The sequence below is a fragment of the Mobula birostris genome, chromosome 1, assembly GCF_030028105.1.
Source record: "Mobula birostris isolate sMobBir1 chromosome 1, sMobBir1.hap1, whole genome shotgun sequence".
Taxonomy (NCBI): domain Eukaryota; kingdom Metazoa; phylum Chordata; class Chondrichthyes; order Myliobatiformes; family Myliobatidae; genus Mobula; species Mobula birostris.
Window position 1 is genome coordinate 222652195 of NC_092370.1, and position 23254 is coordinate 222675448.

Consider the following 23254-nt stretch of genomic DNA (forward strand, 5'->3'; position numbering starts at 1 on the left):
CCACCACCACCCCTGGCAGCGCATGCCAGGCACCCACCAATCTCTGTATAAAAAAAACTTGTCCCACACATCTCCTTTGAACTTTCCCCACACACCTTAAATGCATACCCTCAAGTATTAAATATTTTGACAATGACTAAAAGATACCGGCTATCTATCCTACCTGTGGCTCTCATAATTTTATATACTTCTGTCAGGTCTCCCTTCAGTCTCCGACACTCCAAAGAAAACAACCAAAGTTTATCCAACTTCTCCTCATAGCGCATGCCCTCTCATTCAGACAGCATCCTGGGGAGCATCTTCTCCAAAGCCTCAGCCTTCTTCCTATGATGATGTGACAAGAACTGAATGCAATAAGGTACCATGTAAAAAACTGGAGCAGAATTAGGCCACTTGGTTTCTCAAACATGGTTTCTCTTTGTAGATGTGCTCAGTGTCGAGGGGAGCTTTTCCTGTGATGGACTCTAAATGTAGATCCCGTTTTGATAAAATAGAGAGGAGGTTCCTGGGGAATTGGCACTGAGGAACATTTGAGGCCAGAGGCTGATCATCCATGATTATATCGAATGGTGATGCAAGCTTGAGAAACCAAGTGGCCTAATAATTAGTGCGCATGCACCGGTCGTGCATGCAGCCTGTTACAGCCGTTCCGATCGGATTCTTACTTTTTTCTTCTTACTTTTTAACACGTTATTTTTTTGTTTTTTTTTCACAGTAACACGTCGAAGCTGCACCCTCTCTAACATGCTGGTAGAGAGAGTTTTATTTGGGTTTTTAGCGCTGGAAATAGTTACATCCCGACATGCGGGACAGAAGCATGGTCGCATTATTCATTCCAGGGACCAGCTGCTTGTGCTAATGCCAGCCGGTTTAGCGAGCAGAGCGGTGGACACCCCCGCTGAAATCTGGAGGAAAACACACAGAGGATGCAGAGGGGGATCACAAAGTCGAGGAAGGAGGACCGGGTCGAGACAACAGAGACTTATGGAGAAGAGGAGTTTGGTGGGTAATAAAATGGACGAGTTCACGGCGCTAGCCAGGCGTCAGAGAACATTTCGGGAGTGCAGTGTTATGTGTTTCACTGGAACAGGGCTGCACGAGGACATAACTGATCAAAACTTCTCCATGGACGGCTTCCAGACCGTTCGGGCTGACCGGAAGTGCACTGAGAGCGGTAAGCGTAGAGGAGTTGGGTGCTTACTGTTCTGGTTAACAACAGATGGTGCAATCTGGGTCATATTATGATCAAGGAACATGTTTGTAGACCGGATATTGAACTTTTTACTGTTGGACTTCGGCCACGTTCCACCGAGATTCAACACTGGGCGGCACGGGAGGTCGTTCCTGCCTGTGGCCATCGAACGTGCAGCTCCTCCCGTGGAGGGTCAGACACCCTGAGCCAATAGACTAGTCCTGGACTTTTTTCCATCTGGCATAGTTTGCATTTTGCTGTTTGGTTGTTTGTGGTTCTTGTATTGCTATATTTATGCTCTATTCTTGGTTGGTGCGGCTGTAACGAAACCCAATTTCCCTCGGGATCAATAAAGTATATCTATCTATCTATCTAACCTGGCTCTTATTTTTCTTGTGTTATTGTGTGTTGCTGTGGGTTTCAAAATCCTAACCCTTGAGAAATGAATTTACTTTTTTTACTGTACATTTTCTAAACTTTAAAATTTGTTAAAATATGCTCGATTTGGGCCTGGAGTAAAACAGCTCCCACTCAGTCTGGAACATCCCCTCAGCTTTGACTCAGACCAAGATGAATAGTGCAGTTTCTGGCATTTCACATTCATTCTCAAGCCAACTCCTGTCATCCTAGGAGAGGGCGCCAGTATTTTTTGACATTAGCACATCATTTGACATTCAATTGAACATTCCTGAAGACAGTTGCCAGTTGCTTTCTCTGGAAAAGTCACAGATGCACCAGGTTACTTGAGAAGGAAACTTTTAGAGGATAAGAATCTGGAGTAGGATTTGGTCACTCAGACCCCCGAACACACTTGGCTGTTCAATTGGTAATTGGTTTACTATTATCACACGTACAGTACTGAGATACAGTGAAAGCTTTTGTGATGTATACTGGGGCCAGAGGGCAGAGTCTCAGAATACAAGGATGTCCCTGCAGAATGGAGGTGAGGAGGAATTTCTTTAGCCAGGCTGACGTGGGGGCCAAGTCATTGGGTAGATTTAGAATAGATGAGGTTGAAAGGGAAAATAAATCAGCCATGATGGAATGGTAGAACTGACTCAATGGGCTGAATAGCCCAATTGTGCTCCTGTGGTCTTGTATGTAAATACACTGAGGTTGTACTGAAGGATAAAAGAAAACAGAATGCAGAGCATTCTGTATTACAGGTACAGAGAAAGTGCAAGGGTCACTCGTGTGAGGGTTCCCTGAGTTTGCCAACATTTGCTTCTCCCTGAAAGAAGGCACCAGGTGAAGGTGACTGGAGATGTACACATACGGCAAAGCATCACTGAAAAACAAATTTTGCATGGGCAACTTGGGCGTGCGAGAATCTTTGCATGGTCAGCTTAGTCTGTACAAGGAACGCCAAAAAGTAAGACTGGATTGAAACTTACTAAGCAGTTCAGAAGATGTTTATCCAGCAATTTTTCTGCAAGCTGTCCACAAAACTTTGCCATCTACTATCAGTGCCTTTTTTTATGGATTAGCAACAACATCTCCTCCTCCCATCAGCACAGGTGCAGCAGAAGGCTGTGTACGTAGCCCTCTGCTCTACTCACTTTATAGTTGTGACTGTGTGGCTCAGTGCAGCTCCAATGCCATATTTAAGTTTGCTGATGAGACCACTGTTGCTGGCAGAATCAAAGGTGGTGGCCAGTGCAGTCTCCTTTAAATTGGTGAGACCACACCTACACAGAGCGCTATCACAGGGAAGCAGCATCCATCATCAGGGATCCCCACCACCCAGGCCATGCTCTCTTCTCGCTACTGCCATCAGGGAGAAGGTACAGGAGTCTCAGTATTCACACCATCAATTCAATAAAAGTTATGACCCCTCAACCATCAGGCTCTTGAACCAAAGGCTCTTCACTCAGCTTCACTTACCCCAACACTGAAATGCTCCCACAACGTTATAGACTCACTTACAAGGACTTTTCATCTTACATTCTTGATATTTATTGCTTATTATTATTTATTTGCCCAGTTTGTTGTCTTCTGCACTGGTTGAATGCCTAAGCTGGTATAGTCTTTCATTGATTCTATTATGGTTATTATTCTATAATGAATTTATTGAATATGCCTACAACAAAATGAATCTCAGGGTTATATACGGTGACATATATGTACTTTGAAAAAATTTTCTTTGAACTTTAAACCAGACATAGATAAGGGAAAACATACAGTAAAATGTGTCATTTACATTAACAACCAACTCAACCTTAGGATGTGCTGGGGGCAACCAGAGAGAGTCGCCAGACATTCCAGCGCCAACATTCCAGCGCCAACATACCGTGCCCACAAGGTTCAGCAGAACAACACAAGTAACAATAACAACAACAGCAAAAACGTGCCCCTTTCCTCCCTCTCAACCACACACACACACACACACACACACACAGTCAAGCCTCCAACTCCAGACAGGCTGCCTCACAGACATTAGGCCTCTAACTTCCAGACATGTCAACCCAGGGCTTCGGCCATTGGGCCTTGACCTTTGGTATGGACCCCAGGAATAATTGATCATGGGATCCAGACTTGCACAGGCCTCCGACTCTGAGATTCTACTGCCTTTCAAATAAATCTAAGTTCTTATGAGATACAGAAACAAGTCTTGGTGAACACCTTTGTCTTTCTTACTCAGATAGGTGTTATACCTGAGAGATCTTCCTCAGGTACACAAACTAAAGATCTCCAGGTGACACAATAAATGAAGGTATCATCTGCCCTCCCAGTTACATACACACAAAAAAAAGCATCAATAACGAGGGCAGGCCAGGCTCCACACAGTAATTCACATTTGGCCAATTTTGTAGGTTTGTTTTAGTTATTTATTGTATTCTCATACCTCCAACAAAGATCCTGGGGAGATTGTTGCTGCCTACAACCTACGTTTCAGAGTAAAGGTCATTCCAGCCTCAGTAGTTGAGCTTGCTTGAGTACGTGTTCCGTTCCTTTCCATTCATTTCGAGAGGACTAGCATATAAAAGCTAAAATGTGACGCTGATAAGACATTGGTAAGACCACACTTGGAGCATTGTGAAAAGTTTAGGTTCCATATGTGCTGGTATTGGAGAGGGTCCAGAGGAAGTGCATAAGAATGATCCATCCTGCCTTGTGTAGCTGGATCCTGGACTTCCTGTCAGATTGCCAGCAAGAGGTAAGAGTGGCCTCCCTCACCTCTGTCCCTCTGACCCTCAACACAGATGCCCCTCAGGGCTGTGTACTAAGGCCCCTCCTTTACTCTCTGCCTACCCATGACTGTGCTGCCACCCACAGCTCCAATCTGCTAATTCAATTTGCTGACAACACTACACTGATTGGCCTAATCTCAAATAATAATAATGAGGCAGCCTACAGAGAAGAAGTCATCACCTTGATACAGTGGTGTCAAGAAAACAACCTCTCCCTCAATGTTGCAAAAACAAAGGAGCTGGTTGTGGACTACAGGAGGAATGGAGACCGGCTAACCCCTATTGACATCAATGGATCTGGGGTTGAGGGGGTGAACAGCTTTAAGTTCCTTGACATAAACAGAACTGAGGATTTCACGTGGTCTGTACATACCAGCTATGTGGTGGAAAAGGCATAACAGTGCCCCTTTCACCTCAGACCGTTGAAGAAGTTTGGTATGAGCCCCCAAATCCTAAGAACTTTCTACAGGGGCAAAATTGAGAGCATCCTGACTGGCTGCATCACTGCCTGGTATGGAAACTGTACCTCCTTTAGTCGCAGGACTCTGCAGAGAGTGGTGCAGACAGCCCAGCGCATCTGTAGTTGTCAGCTTCCCATGATTCAGGACATTTACAAAGACAGGTGTGTAAAAAGGGCTTGAAGGATCATTGGGATCCCAAGTCACCCGAACCACAAACTGTTTCAGCTGCTATCATCTGGGAAACAGTACCATAGCATAAAGGCCAGGACCAATTTTTTTATATATCAAAATATACCTTATTCAAAAATTAAGTTTACGTGCAATAAACCATTCAATGACTCTCAATCCTTTACAGATGTTTCCATTATGGTCTATACATTTCCACACTTCTAGCCAGCCACGTGGCACTCTGTTGTTTCATCTTTCCACACCATTGTTGAGGGGTATACTCCCCGCCACCCGTCCCCTCCCACTCCCGCGGGAAGAAGAACCCTAAACCGTGGTCCTTCCCCAGCGGGCCCTTACGGTGGTTGCACCAATTTTCAGTGCGTCCCTCAGCACGTACTCCTACAGCCAAGAATGTGCCAGTTGGCAGCATTCTCCCACGTACATCTCCATGTGCTGGTAGATCATCAAGTTTCAGGACGACCAAAGAGCGTCTTTCACCGAGTTGATGATCTGCCAGCAGCACCGAATGTTGGTCTCTGTGTGCGTCCCCGGCAACAGCCTGTAGATCAGAGAGTCCTCTGTTACACAGCTGCTGGGGATGGAACGTGACACTAGCCCATCCATCCTCCTCCACACCTTCTCTGTGAACCCACAGTGTGCAAAGAGGTGGGTCACAGACTCCTCCTCACTGCAGTCCACCTGTGGGCAGCGGGGTGTGGAGACGACATTCCGGGCATACAGGAGGGATCTGACTGGGAGGGCCCCTCTCACCGCCAACCAGGCAAGGCCTTGGTGCCTGTTGGTGAGGTCTGGGGATGAGGCATTTTGCCAGATGAACTGGACGGTCTGCACAGGGAACCACCCCACTGTGTCCATCACGTCCTTCTCCTGCAGTGCCTGCAGGACATTCCATGCCGACCACTGCCTGATGGCCCTGTGGTCAAAGGCGTTGTCCTGGAAGAACTTTTCTACGAAGGACAGGTATGGCGGCAACGACCAGCTGACTGGGGCGTTGCGTAGTAGTGGGGCCAGACCCATCCTTCGCAGCCAGGACAACAGGTAGAACCTGGGCACATGGTGCTACTTGGTGCCCACATATCTGGGTTCTACACACAACCTGATGCAGCCACACACGAAGCTGGCCATCAGGGTGAGGGTGACATTGAGAACGTTTTTTCCAACCAGGACCAATGGGACAACTTCTTCCACCAAGCCATCAGACTGATTAATTCATGCTGATACAATTATACTTCTATGTTATATTGACTGTCCTGTTGTACATAATATTTATTATAAATTACTATAAATTGCACTTTGCACATTTTGACAGAGATGTAACATTAAGATTTTTACTCTCATGTATATGAAGGATGTAAGAAGCTCAATTCAATTCAATTCAGAATAAAATGGTTTACATGTGAGATAGGTCCTTGATTTGTCAGATAATGGGCCAATCGCATAGCAAATGGGTCCAGCTCAATAGACTATTGGATCGGAATGGATGCATTGGGCCGAATGGGGCTGGACATTCATTGGTTGGTTTATGGACGGACGGGCGGGTCGAGCACAGCCACTGGGTGGGGAGAGCACCACGCACAAGCTAACACTTGATTGGTCGCAATGGGTGGGTGGCTGGATTGTGATTGGTCAGCATCGGTGCAGGCAGCAGTCCCCCTCTCCCTTGTCCCCTCCTAACTAGTGTGATCGCTCAGTGGCGGGTTGCTCGGGCTGCAATGGAGGCCTCGGTGCTGAGCGGCAAAGAATTGGCGGCGTAAGTGTTCGTCGCGAGGGGCCGTGGGGTCATGCGCGACTCATTCCCCCTCCCCCTCGCTATAGTTCGAACTGGAGTTTTCAACGGCGGAGGGTTGAAGCTGCGCCCGCGCTCTTTCTCTCACACGTGGAGGTCACCGAGTCCCCGCGGTGCTGATTGACGGCGCCAGGTCCGCGATCTGTGTGCTGAGGGAGGGGGCGCGTCCTATCACTGCCGTCAGCCCCTTCTCCCATTCGCCAATCAACCACCTATGCGCGTGTCCCTCGCGAAGCTCCCGGCGACGCACGCCTATTCCACTGCGCGTGTGCGCGCTCCCCCCACGTGCACGCACCCCCCCCTTCATGCGCGCCTCTACCTTCGGGCCCGATCCTTCCCCCCGCCCGCAGCGAGCGTGCTCCCTGTCACCCACCCACGGGACTTGGTGCTGTGAGTGGGGTGGCTTCAGAGAACTGGCTCCTTCAACGCAGACAGACCAAAAGAGTAGCAGTAACAGAATGTTAATGTTCAATGCCGGGGATTTGAATGCCAAGGATTCATTAAGGACTGGTGTGCAGAAAAGTTTACTAGGTTAATTACCTGGAATTGACAGGTTGCCATCTAAGGAGAGGCCAAGCGAGAGTTCAGAACAGGGACAAGAGTACTTACCTGAAGCATATGATCCTGAGGAGTACTGACAGATTGGAAGTGAAAACCAACACGCACAAAATGCTTGAGGATCTCAGCTAACAAAATAAAATGTCAATGTTTCAGGCTGAGAGCCTTCATCGGGATTGACTTTTTTTCTCTCCATAGATGCTACTTGACATGCTGAGTTCCTTCAACACTTGTGTGTTGCTCTAGATTTACAGCAACTGCAGAATCTCATGTGATGTGGTTGTTTAATTCAAATTCATAGTAAATTTTCTTGAGGGAATCTAGGAATGGCTTTCATTGTATAAAAAAATAAGAACTTTTCCATTTAAGATGAGGGAACTTTTGGCTTGGTGGCCATAAGTTTTCAAAATTGAAACATAATCAGTGAATACTATTAAGGCAAAGGTCAATAGATCCTTGATAAACGAAATGATGTGTGAAGTGTTACAAGTATACTGTATTGCAGAGCTGAGATTACAATCAGAATGTTACCTTTATGAATGGTGGAGCAAGTTCAAAGGCCAAGTAGCCTGCCCTTCTTCCATGAGTAAATTGCATAACTAGGGAAAGGAGATCTCAAGTTAAAGATGGGGTCCTGTGATGGGTTTAAAAAGCGGTGTGGTTAGGGATGTGTAGGCTGGAGATGAGACTGAGCAATTGGCTTTCAGTGAAAGAGAATTTAGTAGAGAATGTACAGCAGGTACATTGTGAATGGCAGTAAAGAGAAAGGAGGATTGTAGGGCAGAGTTGTGCCTTCCATAAGGTTCAGGCAGACAATTGGGCCACTCCAGAAGAGAGTATCTGACTCGGAACCAGACTGTAGCTCTTGTTGATAAATCAACAGGACTGGACTATCTTTCCTGGAACAGGTTTGACTTGAGAGAAGGAGATAGTTATCTTCGAGCATAAGAAAAAGGGACAATACAGCACGGAGGTAGGCCCTTCAGCCCAAGTCATCCATTCTGATCCAATACGCTACTGAGCTGTCCCATTTGCCATGTGATTGGCCCATAGTCTCACTAAGCCTTTCCTATCTATTTATCTGTCCAAATGCCTTTTAAACATTGCAGTTGTAATCAGTTTCACCTCTTCCTCTGGCAGATTGTTCTATGTACCACTGCTTTCTGTATGGAAAAAGTTGTCCCTTTTAAATCTTCTCCTTCTAGATTGAAGGTGTGAAGGGAGAGGAGATTGTGTATAGTCCATAAGATATAAGAACAGAATTGGACCGGTTGGCCTATTGAGTCTGCTCTGCCATTTCATCATGGCTGATCCAATTTTCTGCTCAGCACTAATCTCCTGCCTTCTCCCCATATCCCTTCAAGCGTGGATCAATCAAGAATCTATCAGCCTCTGTCTTAAATATACATAAAGACTTGGCCTCCACAGCTGCCTGTGGCAACAAATTCCACAGATTCACCATTCTCATGCTAAAGAAATTCCTCCTCATTTCTGTTCTAAAAGGACACCCCTCTATGCTGAGGCTATGTCCTATGGTCCTGGATTCTCCCTCCATAGGAGACATCTTCCACTCTATCAAGGCCTTTCACCTTTCAATAAGTTTCAATTAGGTCACCCTCATTCATATGAATTCCAGTGATTAGAGACCCAAAGCCATCAAAGTCTCTTCATATGACAAGCTGTTCAATGCCAGAATCATTTTCGTGAACCTCCTTTGAACCTTTTCCAGTGTCAGTGCATCCTTCCTAAGATAAGGAGCCCCAGACTGCTCATAATACTCCCCAGTGTTTTATAAACCCTTAACAAAATCAAAGATCAAAGCCCATCTGCCGTTTTCCTCAACTCCACTTTCCTGCATGATCTCCATCACTCTGGTTTTTATAGATTTCCCTATTTCTTAAAAAAAAGATATCAAGCTTGGAAATAAAACTGTGACTTAACTCTCAGCGTTCCTGAGTTAGCTGCAATCAACAACAGAAAAGTACACCACTAGACAGGCCATTCCATGAGACCATTATACTGTCAGACATAGAAGCAGAATTAAGACATGATGTGTTTACTCTGAGTAAACACTCCTCAGATTCCTTTTAAAATCTTTCTTCTCCCTTCTTGTTTTTGATGCTTATATCATGGGTAAATGTATCTACCCATCTATGCTTCCCATAATTTTATAAGCAGTACTTCTACCATGACACAGTCTCTTGGGTGGGGGAGAAAGCAAGCCCAGCCTATCCTGTCTCTAATCCAGTCAACATCCAAATGAATTTCCTCTGCACTTTCGCCAGCACCATCATTATTTCCTATAGTGTGGTGATCAGAACTGCAAACAATATTTTGTGTAGCCTGACCAACGTTGACAAGTTTCAACATAATGTGCGAACTCTTGTAGTCTGTGTCGTGACCCATGCTGTATGCCTTCTTCAGCACCTTGTTTATCTTAACAGTCATAAAGCACTACAGCGCAGGAACAGTCCCTTTGGCCCATCTAGTCCATACCTACCTGTTGTTCTGCCCATAAACATGCACCCAAACCATAGCCCTCCATGTCCTTCCCATCCATGTACTTTTGAAACTTCTCTTTAATATTACAATTGAACTCACATTCTCCATTTTTGTTGACAGCTCAGTCCACACTCACGCCATCATCTAATTGAAGTTCCCCCTCGTGTTTCCCTTAAACATTTCACCCTTCACCCTTAACTCTATTTCTAGTCTCACCCAACCTCAGTAGAAAAAAGCCTGCTTGTGTTGATACTACCAACACCACTCATAATTTTATATACCTGTGTCAAATTTTTCCTCATTTACCTAATCTCTAGGGAATAAAGTCCTAGCTTACTCAGGTTTTCAAATCCTGGCAACATCCTTGAAAAATTAATCTGTACTCTTCTAATCTTGGTGATTTTTCCTGTATGTAGGTGACCAGACCTGTTCACAATATGCTTTAATGCACAATGCCTTTGTTGCCTCTTTCAGAAAACTATAGGCTTGAACCTTAAGTCCCTTTGTTCATCAATTTTTCTGATGTGCTATCAATTATTGTATATATCATACCCATATTTGACTTGCCAAAATGCACAACTTTGCAATTGCAGGCATTAACTTCTACTTGCCACTTTTCTGCCCAATTTTACTTCTGGTCTCTATCCTGCTGTTGTAGACAGCCTTCCTTGCTATCCACAACACCAATCTTTATGTTGTCCACGTAACTTTCAATACAGAAAAGTGTGAAGTGTTTCACTTTGAACTTGAAGGGCGAATGCAAGGTTAAGGGCAGGATTCTTAGCATTATGGAGCAGCAGGAAGATCTTGGGGTCCAAGTTGATCAGGTGGTTAAGAACTTATGCTGGCCTGTATTAGTCAGCAGATTGAGTTCAAGAGCTGTGAAGTAATGTTGCAGCTCTATATAACCCTCGTTCGACCACACGTGTTCATTTCTGGTTGCTTCATTATAGGAAGGACAATGAAGCTTTAGAGAGGGTGCAGAGGAGGTTTATGAGGATGCTGCCTAGATTAGAAAGTATGTCTGATGAAGATGATCTGAGTGAGCTAGGGCTTTTCTCTTTGGAGCAAAGGAGGATGAGATGCAACTTGATAGAGGTGTACAAGGTGATAAATAGAATACATAGAGTGGAAAGCAGAGACTTTTTCCAGGGGCAAAAATGGCTAATACAAAGGGGCATATCTTTAAGTTCGGGAAAAGTTTTGGAGTTGATGTCATAAGATCTTTAACAGAGTGGTAAATGTATAGAACATTATAAATGTATAGAAATGTATAGGGTGGTAGGGGCAGATATTTAGGGACATTTAAGGACATGTAAGAAAAATGGAGGGCTATGTGGGAGGGAAGCGTTATAATAGGTTAAATAGTCAGCACAACATAGTGAGCCACAGGGCCTGTACTGTTCTATAATTGATACACTATACCTACTAATGATAATTCCTGTTTAATATCCAAATTGTTAGTATATATCGTAAACAGCAAAGATCCAGGCACTGATCATTCCAGTGTACAGACACAGACTTTCAATGAGGAAACCATCCTTCCACCATTACCCCCTCTCTCTATCTTCAAGGCAGCTTTGGATACATTTAGCCAGCTTGCCTTGAATACCATGTAGACCAAACTACTGTTCAGGACTGTCAAGTCCAAATAAACAACATCTATTACCCTGCATTTATCAGTCTCCTTTATTATCTGATCAAACTCACCCGGATGGGGATTCCCCCTCACAAAGCCACACTGACTTTCCTTGGTTTTTTTTTCCTGACAAAGGGGTCTTTAACCTGAAGTGTTAATTCAGCTTCTTTTCACGCAGATGCAGCTGAGGAGTATCAGCATTTTTCTTTTACATGGCTGTTAATGTGTGCTGTGTTTTACAGGGGACTATTAAGTGAAGATTGCTGAAGTTGTGAATCAGAACATTTGGGTTTATTCCAGGTGAAGGGAGATGAAAGTTGAAATGCCAGGACTAGTTTGAGGCTAGTTTATATTGCCTGGGTTCCCATCCTGCAAGGGATCCATACAGTCAAGATTTTATTGAGCTCAATGTTCAACAGTTGTATATATTTTATATCAGCTGACTTATAATCAAATCATTGTGACCTCGGAGTCATTCCAGCATCACCCTGCTCTGGCTGTGTGTTGGGAGTGGAGAGTGCTGCAGTAAAAAGGAAAAGACTGGTAAAGACAAATGTAGGTCCCCTACAGACAGAAACAGGTGAATTGATTATGGGGAGCAAGGACATGGCAGACCAATTGAATAATTACTTTGGTTCTGTCTTCACTAAGGAGGACATAAATAATCTTCCAGAAATAGTAGGGGACAGAGGGTCCAGTGAGATGGAGGAACTGAGCGAAATACGTGTTAGTAGGGAAGTGGTGTTAGGTAAATTGAAGGGATTGAAGGCAGATAAATCCCCAGGGCCAGATGGTCTGCATCCTAGAGTGCTTAAGGAAGTAGCCCAAGAAATAGTGGATGCATTAGTGATAATTTTTCAAAACTCGTTAGATTCTGGACTAGTTCCTGAGGATTGGAGGGTGGCTAATGTAACCCCACTTTTTAAAAGAGGAGGGAGAGAGAAACCAGGGAATTATAGACCGGTTAGCCTAACGTCGGTGGTGGGGAAACTGCTGGAGTCAGTTATCAAAGATGTGATAACAGCACATTTGGAAAGCGGCGAAATCATCGGACAAAGTCAGCATGGATTTGTGAAGGGAAAATCATGTCTGAGGAATCTCATAGAATTATTTGAGCATGTAACTAGTAGAGTGGATAGGGGAGAACCAGTGGATGTGGTATATTTGGATTTTCAAAAGGCTTTTGACAAGGTCCCACACAGGAGATTAGTGTGCAAACTTAAAGCACATGGTATTGGAGGTAAGGTATTGATGTGGATGGAGAATTGGTTAGCAGACAGGAAGCAAAGAGTGGGAATAAACGGGACCTTTTCAGAATGGTAGGCGGTGACTAGTGGGGTACCGCAAGGCTCAGTGCTGGGACCCCAGTTGTTTACAATATATATTAATGACTTGGATGAGGGAATTAAATGCAGCATCTCCAAGTTTGCGGATGACACGAAGCTGGGTGGCAGTGTTAGCTGTGAGGAGGATGCTAAGAGGATGCAGAGTGACTTGGATAGGTTGGGTGAGTGGGCAAATTCATGGCAGATGCAATTTAATGTGGATAAATGTGAAGTTATCCACTTTGGTAGCAAAAATAGGAAAACAGATTATTATCTGAATGGTGGCCGATTAGGAAAAGGGGAGGTGCAACGAGACCTGGGTGTCATTATACACCAGTCATTGAAAGCGGACATGCAAGTACAGCAGGCGGTGAAAAGGGCGAATGGTATGCTGGCATTTATAGCGAGAGGATTTGAGTACAGGAGCAGGGAGGTACTACTGCAGTTGTACAAGGCCTTGGTGAGACCACACCTGGAGTATTGTGTGCAGTTTTGGTCCCCTAATCTGAGGAAAGACATCCTTGCCATAGAGGGAGTACGAAGAAGGTTCACCAGATTGATTCCTGGGATGGCAGGACTTTCATATGAAGAAAGACTGGATGAACTGGGCTTGTACTTGTTGGAATTTAGAAGATTGAGGGGGGATCTGATTGAAACGTATAAAATCCTAAAGGGATTGGACAGGCTAGATGCAGGAAGATTGTTCCCGATGTTGAGGAAGTCCAGAACAAGGGGTCACAGTTTGAGGATAAAGGGGAAGCCTTTTAGGACCGAGATTAGGAAAAACTTCTTCACTCAGAGAGTGGTGAATCTGTGGAATTCTCTGCCACAGGAAGCAGTTGAGGCCAGTTCATTGGCTATATTTAAGAGGGAGTTAGATATGGCCCTTGTGGCTACGGGGATCAGGGGGTATGGAGGGAAGGCTGGGGTGGGGTTCTGAGTTGGATGATCAGCCATGATCATACTGAATGGCGGTGCAGGCTCGAGGGGCCAAATGGCCTACTCCTGCACCTATTTTCTATATTTCTATGTTAAGTGATTTTGATGCCCAGGAACTTGAAGTTGTTCACCCTTTCCAATGCTAACCCCTCAATGAATTCTTCCATTGCTTTTCATTCCATTACAACAATGAGTTGAGTTAGTTCAAGGTCAAAACAATAAAAAAGAGTGCAGGATAGCGTTACAGTTACAGGGAAAGTGCATCCTTCAGAGGGGGAGGAGTCAGGTGGAGGTAAAATGATTTATTATTGACATTTGTACCATCTTGCACACCATTCATACAGATAGTTTCATTACATCAGTGCATTGTCTAAGGGAAAACTTACAATGCAGAATAAAGTGTTGCAGTTACACAGGAAGTGCAGTGCAGGTAGACAATAAGGTTCAAGGTAGATTGTGATGTCATTGCGGCATCTTGCTGTACCAGGAGACCATTGGAAGTCTTAAAAAATGGGAAAGAACCTATCCTTGAGACTGGTGGTATGTCCTATGTACCTTCTGCCTTTTTTTTTGAAGGGGGAATGGAAGAAGAGGAAATGTTTGGGGTGTGTAGGGTCTTTAATTATGTTGGCTGCCTTACAATATCTTGTATACCTCTATCATATCTCCTCTTATCCTCCTTCTCTGCAAAGAGTAAAGCCTAGTTCCCTTAATCTCTGATCATAATTCATACTCTCTAAACCAGGCAGCATCCTGGTAAATCTCCTCTGTAACCTTTCCAATGGTTCCATGTCCTTCCTGAGTGAGGTGACCAAAACTGAACACAGTACTCCAAGTGTGGCCTAACCAGAATTTTATCGAGCTGCATCATTACCTCGCGACACTTAAACTCTGTCCCTCGACTTATGAGAGCTAACACCCCATCATTTTGGAAATATTTAAAATGGAAATGACCTACGCTCTGAGAATTCAAAAGGAAAAATTTTTATCAAATTTGGAATAAATGGATTGAATTTATAACCCCAGAGCGAGCAGACTTTAGATGACTCTCCGAATGGTTTATACTGTTTGTCTCACCAACATAGTAATAGTGTTAACATAAGCACCCTTGGCTTGAATGATTACTGTTTTTTTTTGGAAAATGTGGAATTAATACAAGTAAAGAAAAGATCTGGGGAAATTTTGGACCAGAAAGAAATGGAACAGAAGAGATGCATGGAAATTAGTATTCAACCACTATTATTAATATTTTTTATAACAACTATTATCATTATTTAGTTTAATATAGTGGAATTACAATTGCACATAAACGTCAAAAAAAAGGAAAGAAAGCTAACACCCCATAAGCTTTCTTAATTATCCTATCTACCTGTGGGGCAACTTTTGTGGATCTATGGACATGTACCCCCAGATCCCTCTGCTCCTCCGCACTACCAAATATCCTGCCATTTATTTTGTACTCTGCCTTGGAGTTTGTCCTTCCAGCTCACACTTCTCTGGGTTGAACTCCATCTGCCACTTCTCAGCTCACTTCTGCATCCTATCAATGTGTATCTGCAATCTTCGACAATCCCCTACACTATCCACAACACTACCAACCTTTGTGTCATCTGCAAACTTGCCAACCCACCCTTCTACCCCCACATCCAGGTCGTTAATAAAAATCAAGAAAAGTAGAGGACCCAGAACCGACCCTTATGGGACACCACTAGTCACAATCCTCCAATCCAAATGTACTCCCTCTCCCTCCACCACAACCCTCTGCTTTCTGCAGGCAAGCCAATTCTGAATCCACCTGGCCAAACTTCCCTGGATCCCATGCCTTCTGATTTTCTGAATAAGCCTACCATGTGGAACCCTGTCAAATGCCTTACTAAAATCCATGTAGATCACATCCACTGTAGATCTCATCCTTAAGAGGAAGTCTTGTCTGACAAATGTATTGGAATTCTTTGAGGAAATAACACAGGGTAGACAAAGGAGAGTCATTAGATGCATACTTGGATTTTCAAATGTCTTTGACAAGGTGCCGCAATTGAAGCTGTAAACAAGGTGCCGCACTTGAAGCTGTAAACAAGGTAGGAGCCTATGATATTACAGGAAAGATATTAGCATGCATAGGAGATTGGCTGTTGGCAGGAGACAGAGTGGGAATAATGGGGGTCTTTCCCGGTTGGCTGCCAATGGCTAGTGTACTGCAGAGGTCGATGTTGGGACGGATTGTTTTTACGTTATATGTCAATGATTTGGATGATGGAATTAATGGCTTTGTGGCCAGACTGGCCTGGGAGTATTGTGATCAATTTTCAGCCCCTTATCTAAGAAAGAATATGCTGGCTTTGGTGAGGATCCAGAGGAGGGTCAGGAGAATGATTCTGTGAGTGAAAGGGTAAATGTGTGAGGAGTGTTTGATGGCTCTGGGCCTGTACTCATTGGAGTTTAGAACAGTGAGGGGTGATCTCATTGAAACCTCTTGAATATTGAAGAGCCTAGATAGAGTGCATGTGGAGAGATGGTTTCTTACAATGGGGGAGTCTAGGACCAGAGGGCACGGCCTCAGAATAGAAAAAAGTCGCTTTAGAAAAGAGATAAGGAGAGAGGGTAGTGAATCTGTGGAACTGATTGTTACAGATGGCTGTGGGAGCCGAGTCACTGGGTATGTTTAAAGCGGAGGTTGATGGGGTCTTTGTTAATAAGGGTGTCAAAGGTTTTAGGGAGAAGGCAAAAGAACGGGATTGAAAGGGATAATAGAGCCATGGTGGAATGATAGAGTAGACAGGATGGGCTGAATGGCCTAATTCTGCTTCTGCATCAATATCATGGACATAGTTCAAGTTCCTTGGTGTCAATATCATGGAGGACCTATCCTGCCCCCAACACTTTGATGCAGTCACGAATAAGGCACACAGCAGCTCTAATTCACTAGAACTATGACGAGAATTGGTATATCACCAAAGATGCTTCCAAATTTCCAGCGATGTATCTCTGGTATGGCGGTTGCAATGCACAGGATTGCAACAGACTGCGGAGTGTTGTAGACTCAGCCAGCTCTGTTACAGGCACAATCCTCCCCACCATCAAGGAGCTCTTAAAGTGATAGTGCCTCAAGAATGTGCTATGAATCACTAAGGCCCTTGCCATCTGGTACATGCCTGTTATTACGGCCATCAGGGAGGAAGTGCCGGAGCCCAAACCCCCACGTTCATTGATAAGCTCCTCCTCCTCCGCCATCAAATTTCTGAATAGTCTGCGAACACATGAATGCTACCATTCCTCTTGTAATTTCATAATTTCTATTGTGTAATTTATAGTAAATTCTGGTCTTTGCATTGCTTTGTACTGCTGCAACAAAGCAACAAATTTCACATCATATAAGGCAGTTGTACAAAACCTGTTTCTGATAAATGAAACCTTAAACTAAGGCCCTATATGTATGTGCCCAGGAGGAGGCATGAATCAGTCTCCAACTAGAGTATAACAATGTGTCTTCTGTGTGTGGATTCTCTGCAGAAGGCAGCCAGTCGCTTATCTTCCAAAATGTAAATAGGCGGAATCAGTCATATGTTAGTCTAAAATTTCATCAGGAAATCATATGGTTGATTTATTTTCAGGTCACGAGTACCATCAGGTCTGTTTTTCATTTTATTGGAAAGCATTTTCAGTTTCCTAATTATCGCTAATCTTGATTCTTACATGGTTACTGTTCCAGGGACCACAGCTAATTCTGCGGCCACGTGGTGGGGCATTCAGAATCAGGTTTATTATCACTGGCATATGTGATGAAATTTGTTGTTTTTCAGCAGCAGTACAGTGCAAAGAGGTAAAATTGCTATAAATTTCTAATTAAATTAATAGTCTAAATTAAAGGAATAATGGGTTCATGGACTTAAAAATTTGATGGCAGAGGGAAAAAGTTGTTCCTAAAATGTTGAATGTGTGTCTTCAGGTTCCTATCCAACCTCAATGGTAGTAATGAGAAGAAGGCTGGTGAGGGTCCTTAGTGATGGATGCTGCCTTCTTGGAGCACTGCCTCTGGAAGATGTCCTCAGTGATGGGGAGGGCTTTCCCCATTATGGAGCCAACTAATCTACAATACTCTGAAGCCTCTACGATCCTATACATTGGAGGATCCATACAGGCTGCGATACAACCAGTCAGGGTACTCTCTATCATTCACCTATAAAATTAGCTAGAGTTCAGTGGTCAAAACTTCAAAGTAAATTTATTGTCAAAGTACATACATGTCACCATATACAACTGAGATTGATTTTCTTGTGGGCATACTGAATAAGTCTATAACAGAATAATAATCATAACCAAATCAATGAAAGACCGCATTAACTTGGGCATTCAGCCAGTGTGCAAAAGACAAACTGCACATAAAAAATGAATTAAATAAGCAATGAATTTCAAGAACTTGAGATGTTCCTTGAAAATAAGCCCATAGGTTATGAGAACATTTCAGTGATGAGGCAAGTGAAACTGAGTGAAGTTATCCCCTTTGGTTCAAGAGCCTAATGGTTCCTTAAGCTGGTGGTGTTAGTCTGAGGCTCTTGTACCTTCTTCCTAATGGCAGCAGTGAGAAGCAAGCCTGTCCTGGGTGATGGAGGTCCCTGATGATGGATGTTGCTTTTGGGCATTCACAATGGGTACAAAGAAACACAATAGAATCAATGAAAAACTCCATATGACAAAGATAGAGAAACAACCAATGTGCAAGAGACAACAAACTGCATATACATAAAAAAAGAAAATAGTAGTAATAATACATAAGTAAATCTCAAACTCCTAATGAGGTAGAACCACTGGCATTGCTTTCTCGTCATTGCATCAATATTGGGACCAGGATAGATCCTGCAAGATGTTGACACACAGGAATTTGAAGCTGCTTACCATTTCCACTACAACACACAAAAAGCTAGAGGTACTGCCTGACCTGAGTTCTTCCAGCTTGTGTGTGTGTGTTGCTCAAGACGTCCAGCAGATTTCTGCAGAATCTCTTGTGTTACCCCTGATGAGCATTGATGCATGTTCTTCCGAATTCCCCTTCCTGAAGTCTACTGTCAGTTCCTTGATCTTGCTGACATTGCTCAGACAGTGCAGCCTCTGTTTTAGATACTTTGCAGTGCACCAAGAAGATATTAAACCTACTATCAGCGAAACACAATCACAATGGTGTATGGAATGCTGGCCTTGTAAAGCATTTGTAACAGAAAGAAACAAAGAACCATCTCAATGGTTCTCAGCCCAGATCTGCATACTAACAACTCCACCAACCTTTGTATCATCTGCAAACATACTCATTTATTTAAATTTCACATCTTATGAGGCAATGATAAGAAACCTGATTCTGTTAGAGACCTTAAAATAAGACATTGTCTCCATAACATTGAGATGGTTCAGAACATCTTCACAGCCAGAGAAGTCACCCTTTGTTTCTATACAAGGATATAGGAGCTAACTTATGAAGAGCATACTGCCACAAACAAAACAAAAAAGCTTGAAGAAGAGGATTTGGAAAAAAAAAAATTAAAAAGAATATTGGAGAATTTAGTGAAATTGAAATCCAACAACCATCAAGAGCCAATGACCTGCATTCCAAAGCAATGATCCATATTGTTTCATATGCTCTCAGGGGGTAAGTGTCAGCCAAGGGTAACCTTATTTGCTCTGTAACTCAAGACCAGATACCTTACTAAGCCCAAGTGTCAGGGTTACGTGGCTTAGCAAGACAGCGTCTCCACCAGTTCTGTATTTTTCCAGTTATATACTAGAAACCTTCTATTGAGTGTTATTCAAACAAAACCTCACTGATCTATATGCTTGCACAATTTGTCCACAAACAAGAGAAAATCTCCAGACGCTGGAAATCCAAGTAAAACACACAAAATGCTGGAGGAACTCAGCAGGCCAGGCAGCATCTATGGAAAAAAGTACAGTTGAAGTTTCAGGCTGAAACCCTTTGGCAGGACTTGCACAATTTGTCTTCTTTTGCACATTGGTTGTTTGTCAGTCTTTATTTATACCTAGTTTTCATAAATTCTGTTGCATTTCTTTATTTTCCTGTAAATGCCTGCAAAAAAAGAACTTTAAAGTAGTATATGGTGAAGTATACATACTTCGATAATAAATTTTACTATGACTTTGAAACTGCAGTGCAGGTAGGCAGTGAAAGCCATACAGAGCTGGGTGGTGAGGTTAAGGATCCATCTTATCATATGAGGGGGACAAGTTGTATAACAATGGGGCAGAATCCTTTTGATACGGTCTTCCAGGCTTCTGCCCAATGGGAGGGGAGAGAAGAGAGAATGTTTTGGGGGGAAGGGGGTTGCTTTCGATTATGTTGGCTGCTTTAGCAAGGCAGTTCTCTTTACATCTGTCTTTCTTCTCCCCCTCCCCCCCACATACACACTTTTTTCAATGTAATGTGTCTCAGACCGGGGATGTTTATTACCAGTCTGTTAAAATTCAACTATAACTGAACAGTAGGAGAGGAATTTGGACCTAATCCTGATCGGGTGGCCTTGACTATGCAAAATCTTCATTTTAATAAGTTATTCACAGAAGTATAGGCTACTGAATATTCCTCATCTAATGGATATATGATTGTGGTCTGAAGGATTTATATGGGGGCATTGGGTGGTGACGGCAAAGGGTAGAGAACACATCTGAAAATTGTAACTGTGTTCGCAGGCTGTGTCTGTGCAAATAAGTAACACTTACTGTTCCAACAAGCATCACAGGCCAGTACACACTATAGTGTGTGGGCTGATTCCTGGCACTTCCAGCTGTTTCATACCGAGTATCAGTCTCTGCTTTTCTCTTCAGTAATGCGCAAGCTAACCTACCCTTTCCTCTCTCGTGGCCCCCTCCTGCCCCTTGGCAGGGGCTCCAGGCTGGCTGCAGTACTCTTTAATCCATGGAAAAGTTTGCTGGCAATGAGGGCAGTAGCGAGTGTGGTGTCCGGAGTGAAAACTTCCACGTGAGAACTGCACAGTTTATAGATGGTTTCTGTTTTGGTTTGAGTCCTGACCAATGATTGAGTGTGTGTGTTCTCTTCTTTTTCCTCCCCCTCCCCCCCCCCAGACAAGTCAGGGAACGACTGAAGAATGAAGTGAAACTGATGAAGGAGCAAGTCCCAGGATTTCGGCCTGGCTTGGCTATTCTGCAAGTGAGTATCATAGCTTTGAGTCACTTTCAGCACCCAATGAGCCAAATGACGTAATTCTGCTGCTACACCTTACGATCATTGCATATGTGTGTCAAATTAGTTTTGTATATAAGAAAGTATGGTAGGTGACTCTGAGATGTTCTGTGAAATTCAAGGCAGCAGCTACATCAATTCTCTCTCTCCCACCACCATGATTGTTGGGGGAAGGAGTCAAAACAGGTTAATGCTGACGAGAGGAGCAGGCTGTGTGATGGGTAAAGCAGCAAGACATTGAGCTGGGGTGGTGCAGGAAATGAATGGATGTGAACTGTAAAGTTGAAGCTGACCTCACACATCCATGCCAGTGAGCCTGAGGGTGTTCCGGGGTCCCTTGAGAGGGCTAACTTGTTCGTGTAACTAGTTCAGATGATGGAGACACGAACATGGTTCCTGGCATAATTTACATATTACTATTTAATTATTTATGGTGCAACTGTAACGAAAACCAATTTCCCCCAGGATCAATAAAGTATGACTATGACTATAAAGGGCGGAGGTGCTTTGGAAAATTCATTGAAACCTGTCAAATATTGAAAGGCCTAGATAGAATGGACATTGAAAGGATGTCTTCGGGGCCTACTTTTGCTCCCATTTTTTCCTCTAATCAAGGAAGATTTCTATGGGAAGTTGGCCTGAAGTACTGAGACTTAATTTTGCATAACCAAACATCATTTAATTTCCTGGCCAAGGTGCTTGACTCGTGCATCAAGGTAGCAGTTATATTGAACCGTTGCATGGCACACTTGCCTAGCACAGTGGAGCTGCTTCTCAGTCTTTCATGGTCGTACATTTGCTGAGCACCTGAACGGGGCACTTGACATGCAAGAATAATAAATTTTTCCAGCTCTGGGCGCAATCTATATGGACCACAGCTGGTAAATTGATTGGAAATTCCAAACGTGTAGAGCGTGACTAAGTGCTGGCCCGAGCAACTTTGGCCCATCCATCTCACCACTTCATTAACCTTGCTTCCGTTCTCCTTTGTTTACTGTTCTCGCATTGTATCTGGGCCAACATTGCATCTCCTCAATGTCAGACCTGCTGAGGCATATCACATTGCTGTGGAAATATTTTAAAAAGAAGAACCTGGAAATCTAAAATAAAAAGGAAAAATGTGCAGAATACACAGCAGATCAGGCTGCATCTGTGGGAAGAGAAATGTAGTTAACTTTTAAGGTCTGACAAAGGGCCTTTGATCGGAAACACTACCTCAGTTTCTCTTCCCACAGTTGTAGCCTGACCTGCTGAGTACTCCCAGCATTTGTCACATTGCTGTGGGATTGGCGTCACATACCTACAGTGGATAAGGATTCCTATCCTACAGAGCAATAGTCAATCGGACAGGGTTTAACACAGTTCAGTGGTTTCATGATCACTATTAATAAACCACCTTTTATTCCATATTTAATTACGTAAATTTAAATTCTTCAAATAGAAGGATTAGAACATGATCAGTATTTCTGGGCCATAGTCATATCAATTTCTTTTTAACAAGGAGAGTTTTACAGTTTTTAATATATTGTTTCTGTTGCACAATTGCATTCTCATTCTTTTTTTCTGCCACCTTATGCTTTCTTCTATTTCTGACTATATTAACTGCCAGTCTCTGTCACCCATATCTATCCAGCACCTCAGTCATGAGACCCATCTGTCACCTTCCCTTCCTATGCATCCTGATCCTATCATCCATTCTGCTCCTCCCTCTCTCTCTCTCTCTCTCTCTGTCTCTCTCTCTCTGTGTCTCTCTCTCTCTCTCTCTCTCTCTCTCTCTCTTTCTCTCTCTCCCTCTATCTCATTTGCTTCCTATTCTTCAGTTTGCTCATGCTCCTTTTCGCCTCTCATTCTCCTCCTTTCATTCCTTTTTAGGTTGGAGACAGGGATGATTCGAACCTGTACATCAGTATGAAACTGAAGGCAGCTGCTGAGGTATGAAATATTTTAAACATTTTCACTTTTGATTAACCAGGTTAACTGCACTGACTTTCAATTGCAGCTGTCAAAACTGATGTTTCTTCCTCCTCTCCTACTTCCTTGATGTATCTCTGGTGTTGGTTATCAGATTAAAGATCCCAGAAGATCTACACATTGAGATACTCAAACCATCCTGCCTAACACTAACAATCATTCCACGGTCCAAGTCACTTAAATCACATTTTATCCCCATTCTGATGTTTGGCCTCACCAACAAATGAACCTCTTGACTATGTCTGCATGCTTTTATGCATTGAGTCGCTGCCACGTGATAATTGCATTAATCTGCAG

At 43.6% G+C, this 23254-nt stretch overlaps 1 protein-coding gene across 2 annotated transcripts in view; it reads left to right on the forward strand.

The window, feature by feature from the left end:
* Positions 1–6677: 6677 nt before the first annotated feature.
* The window catches only part of mthfd1b (methylenetetrahydrofolate dehydrogenase (NADP+ dependent) 1b), a 90564-nt gene continuing 73987 nt past the window's right edge, over positions 6678–23254 (forward strand). Inside the window, exons 1-3 of one of the 2 annotated variants that reach the window (XM_072272249.1) lie at positions 6678–6783; positions 20869–20953; positions 22859–22918. In XM_072272249.1, the coding sequence (XP_072128350.1) occupies positions 6746–6783; positions 20869–20953; positions 22859–22918 (183 nt within the window). In that variant the 5' untranslated portion in view covers positions 6678–6745. Of the gene's footprint in view, positions 6784–20527; positions 20765–20868; positions 20954–22858; positions 22919–23254 lie in introns of those variants that run through there. The other variant, XM_072272241.1, reaches the window with a different exon arrangement.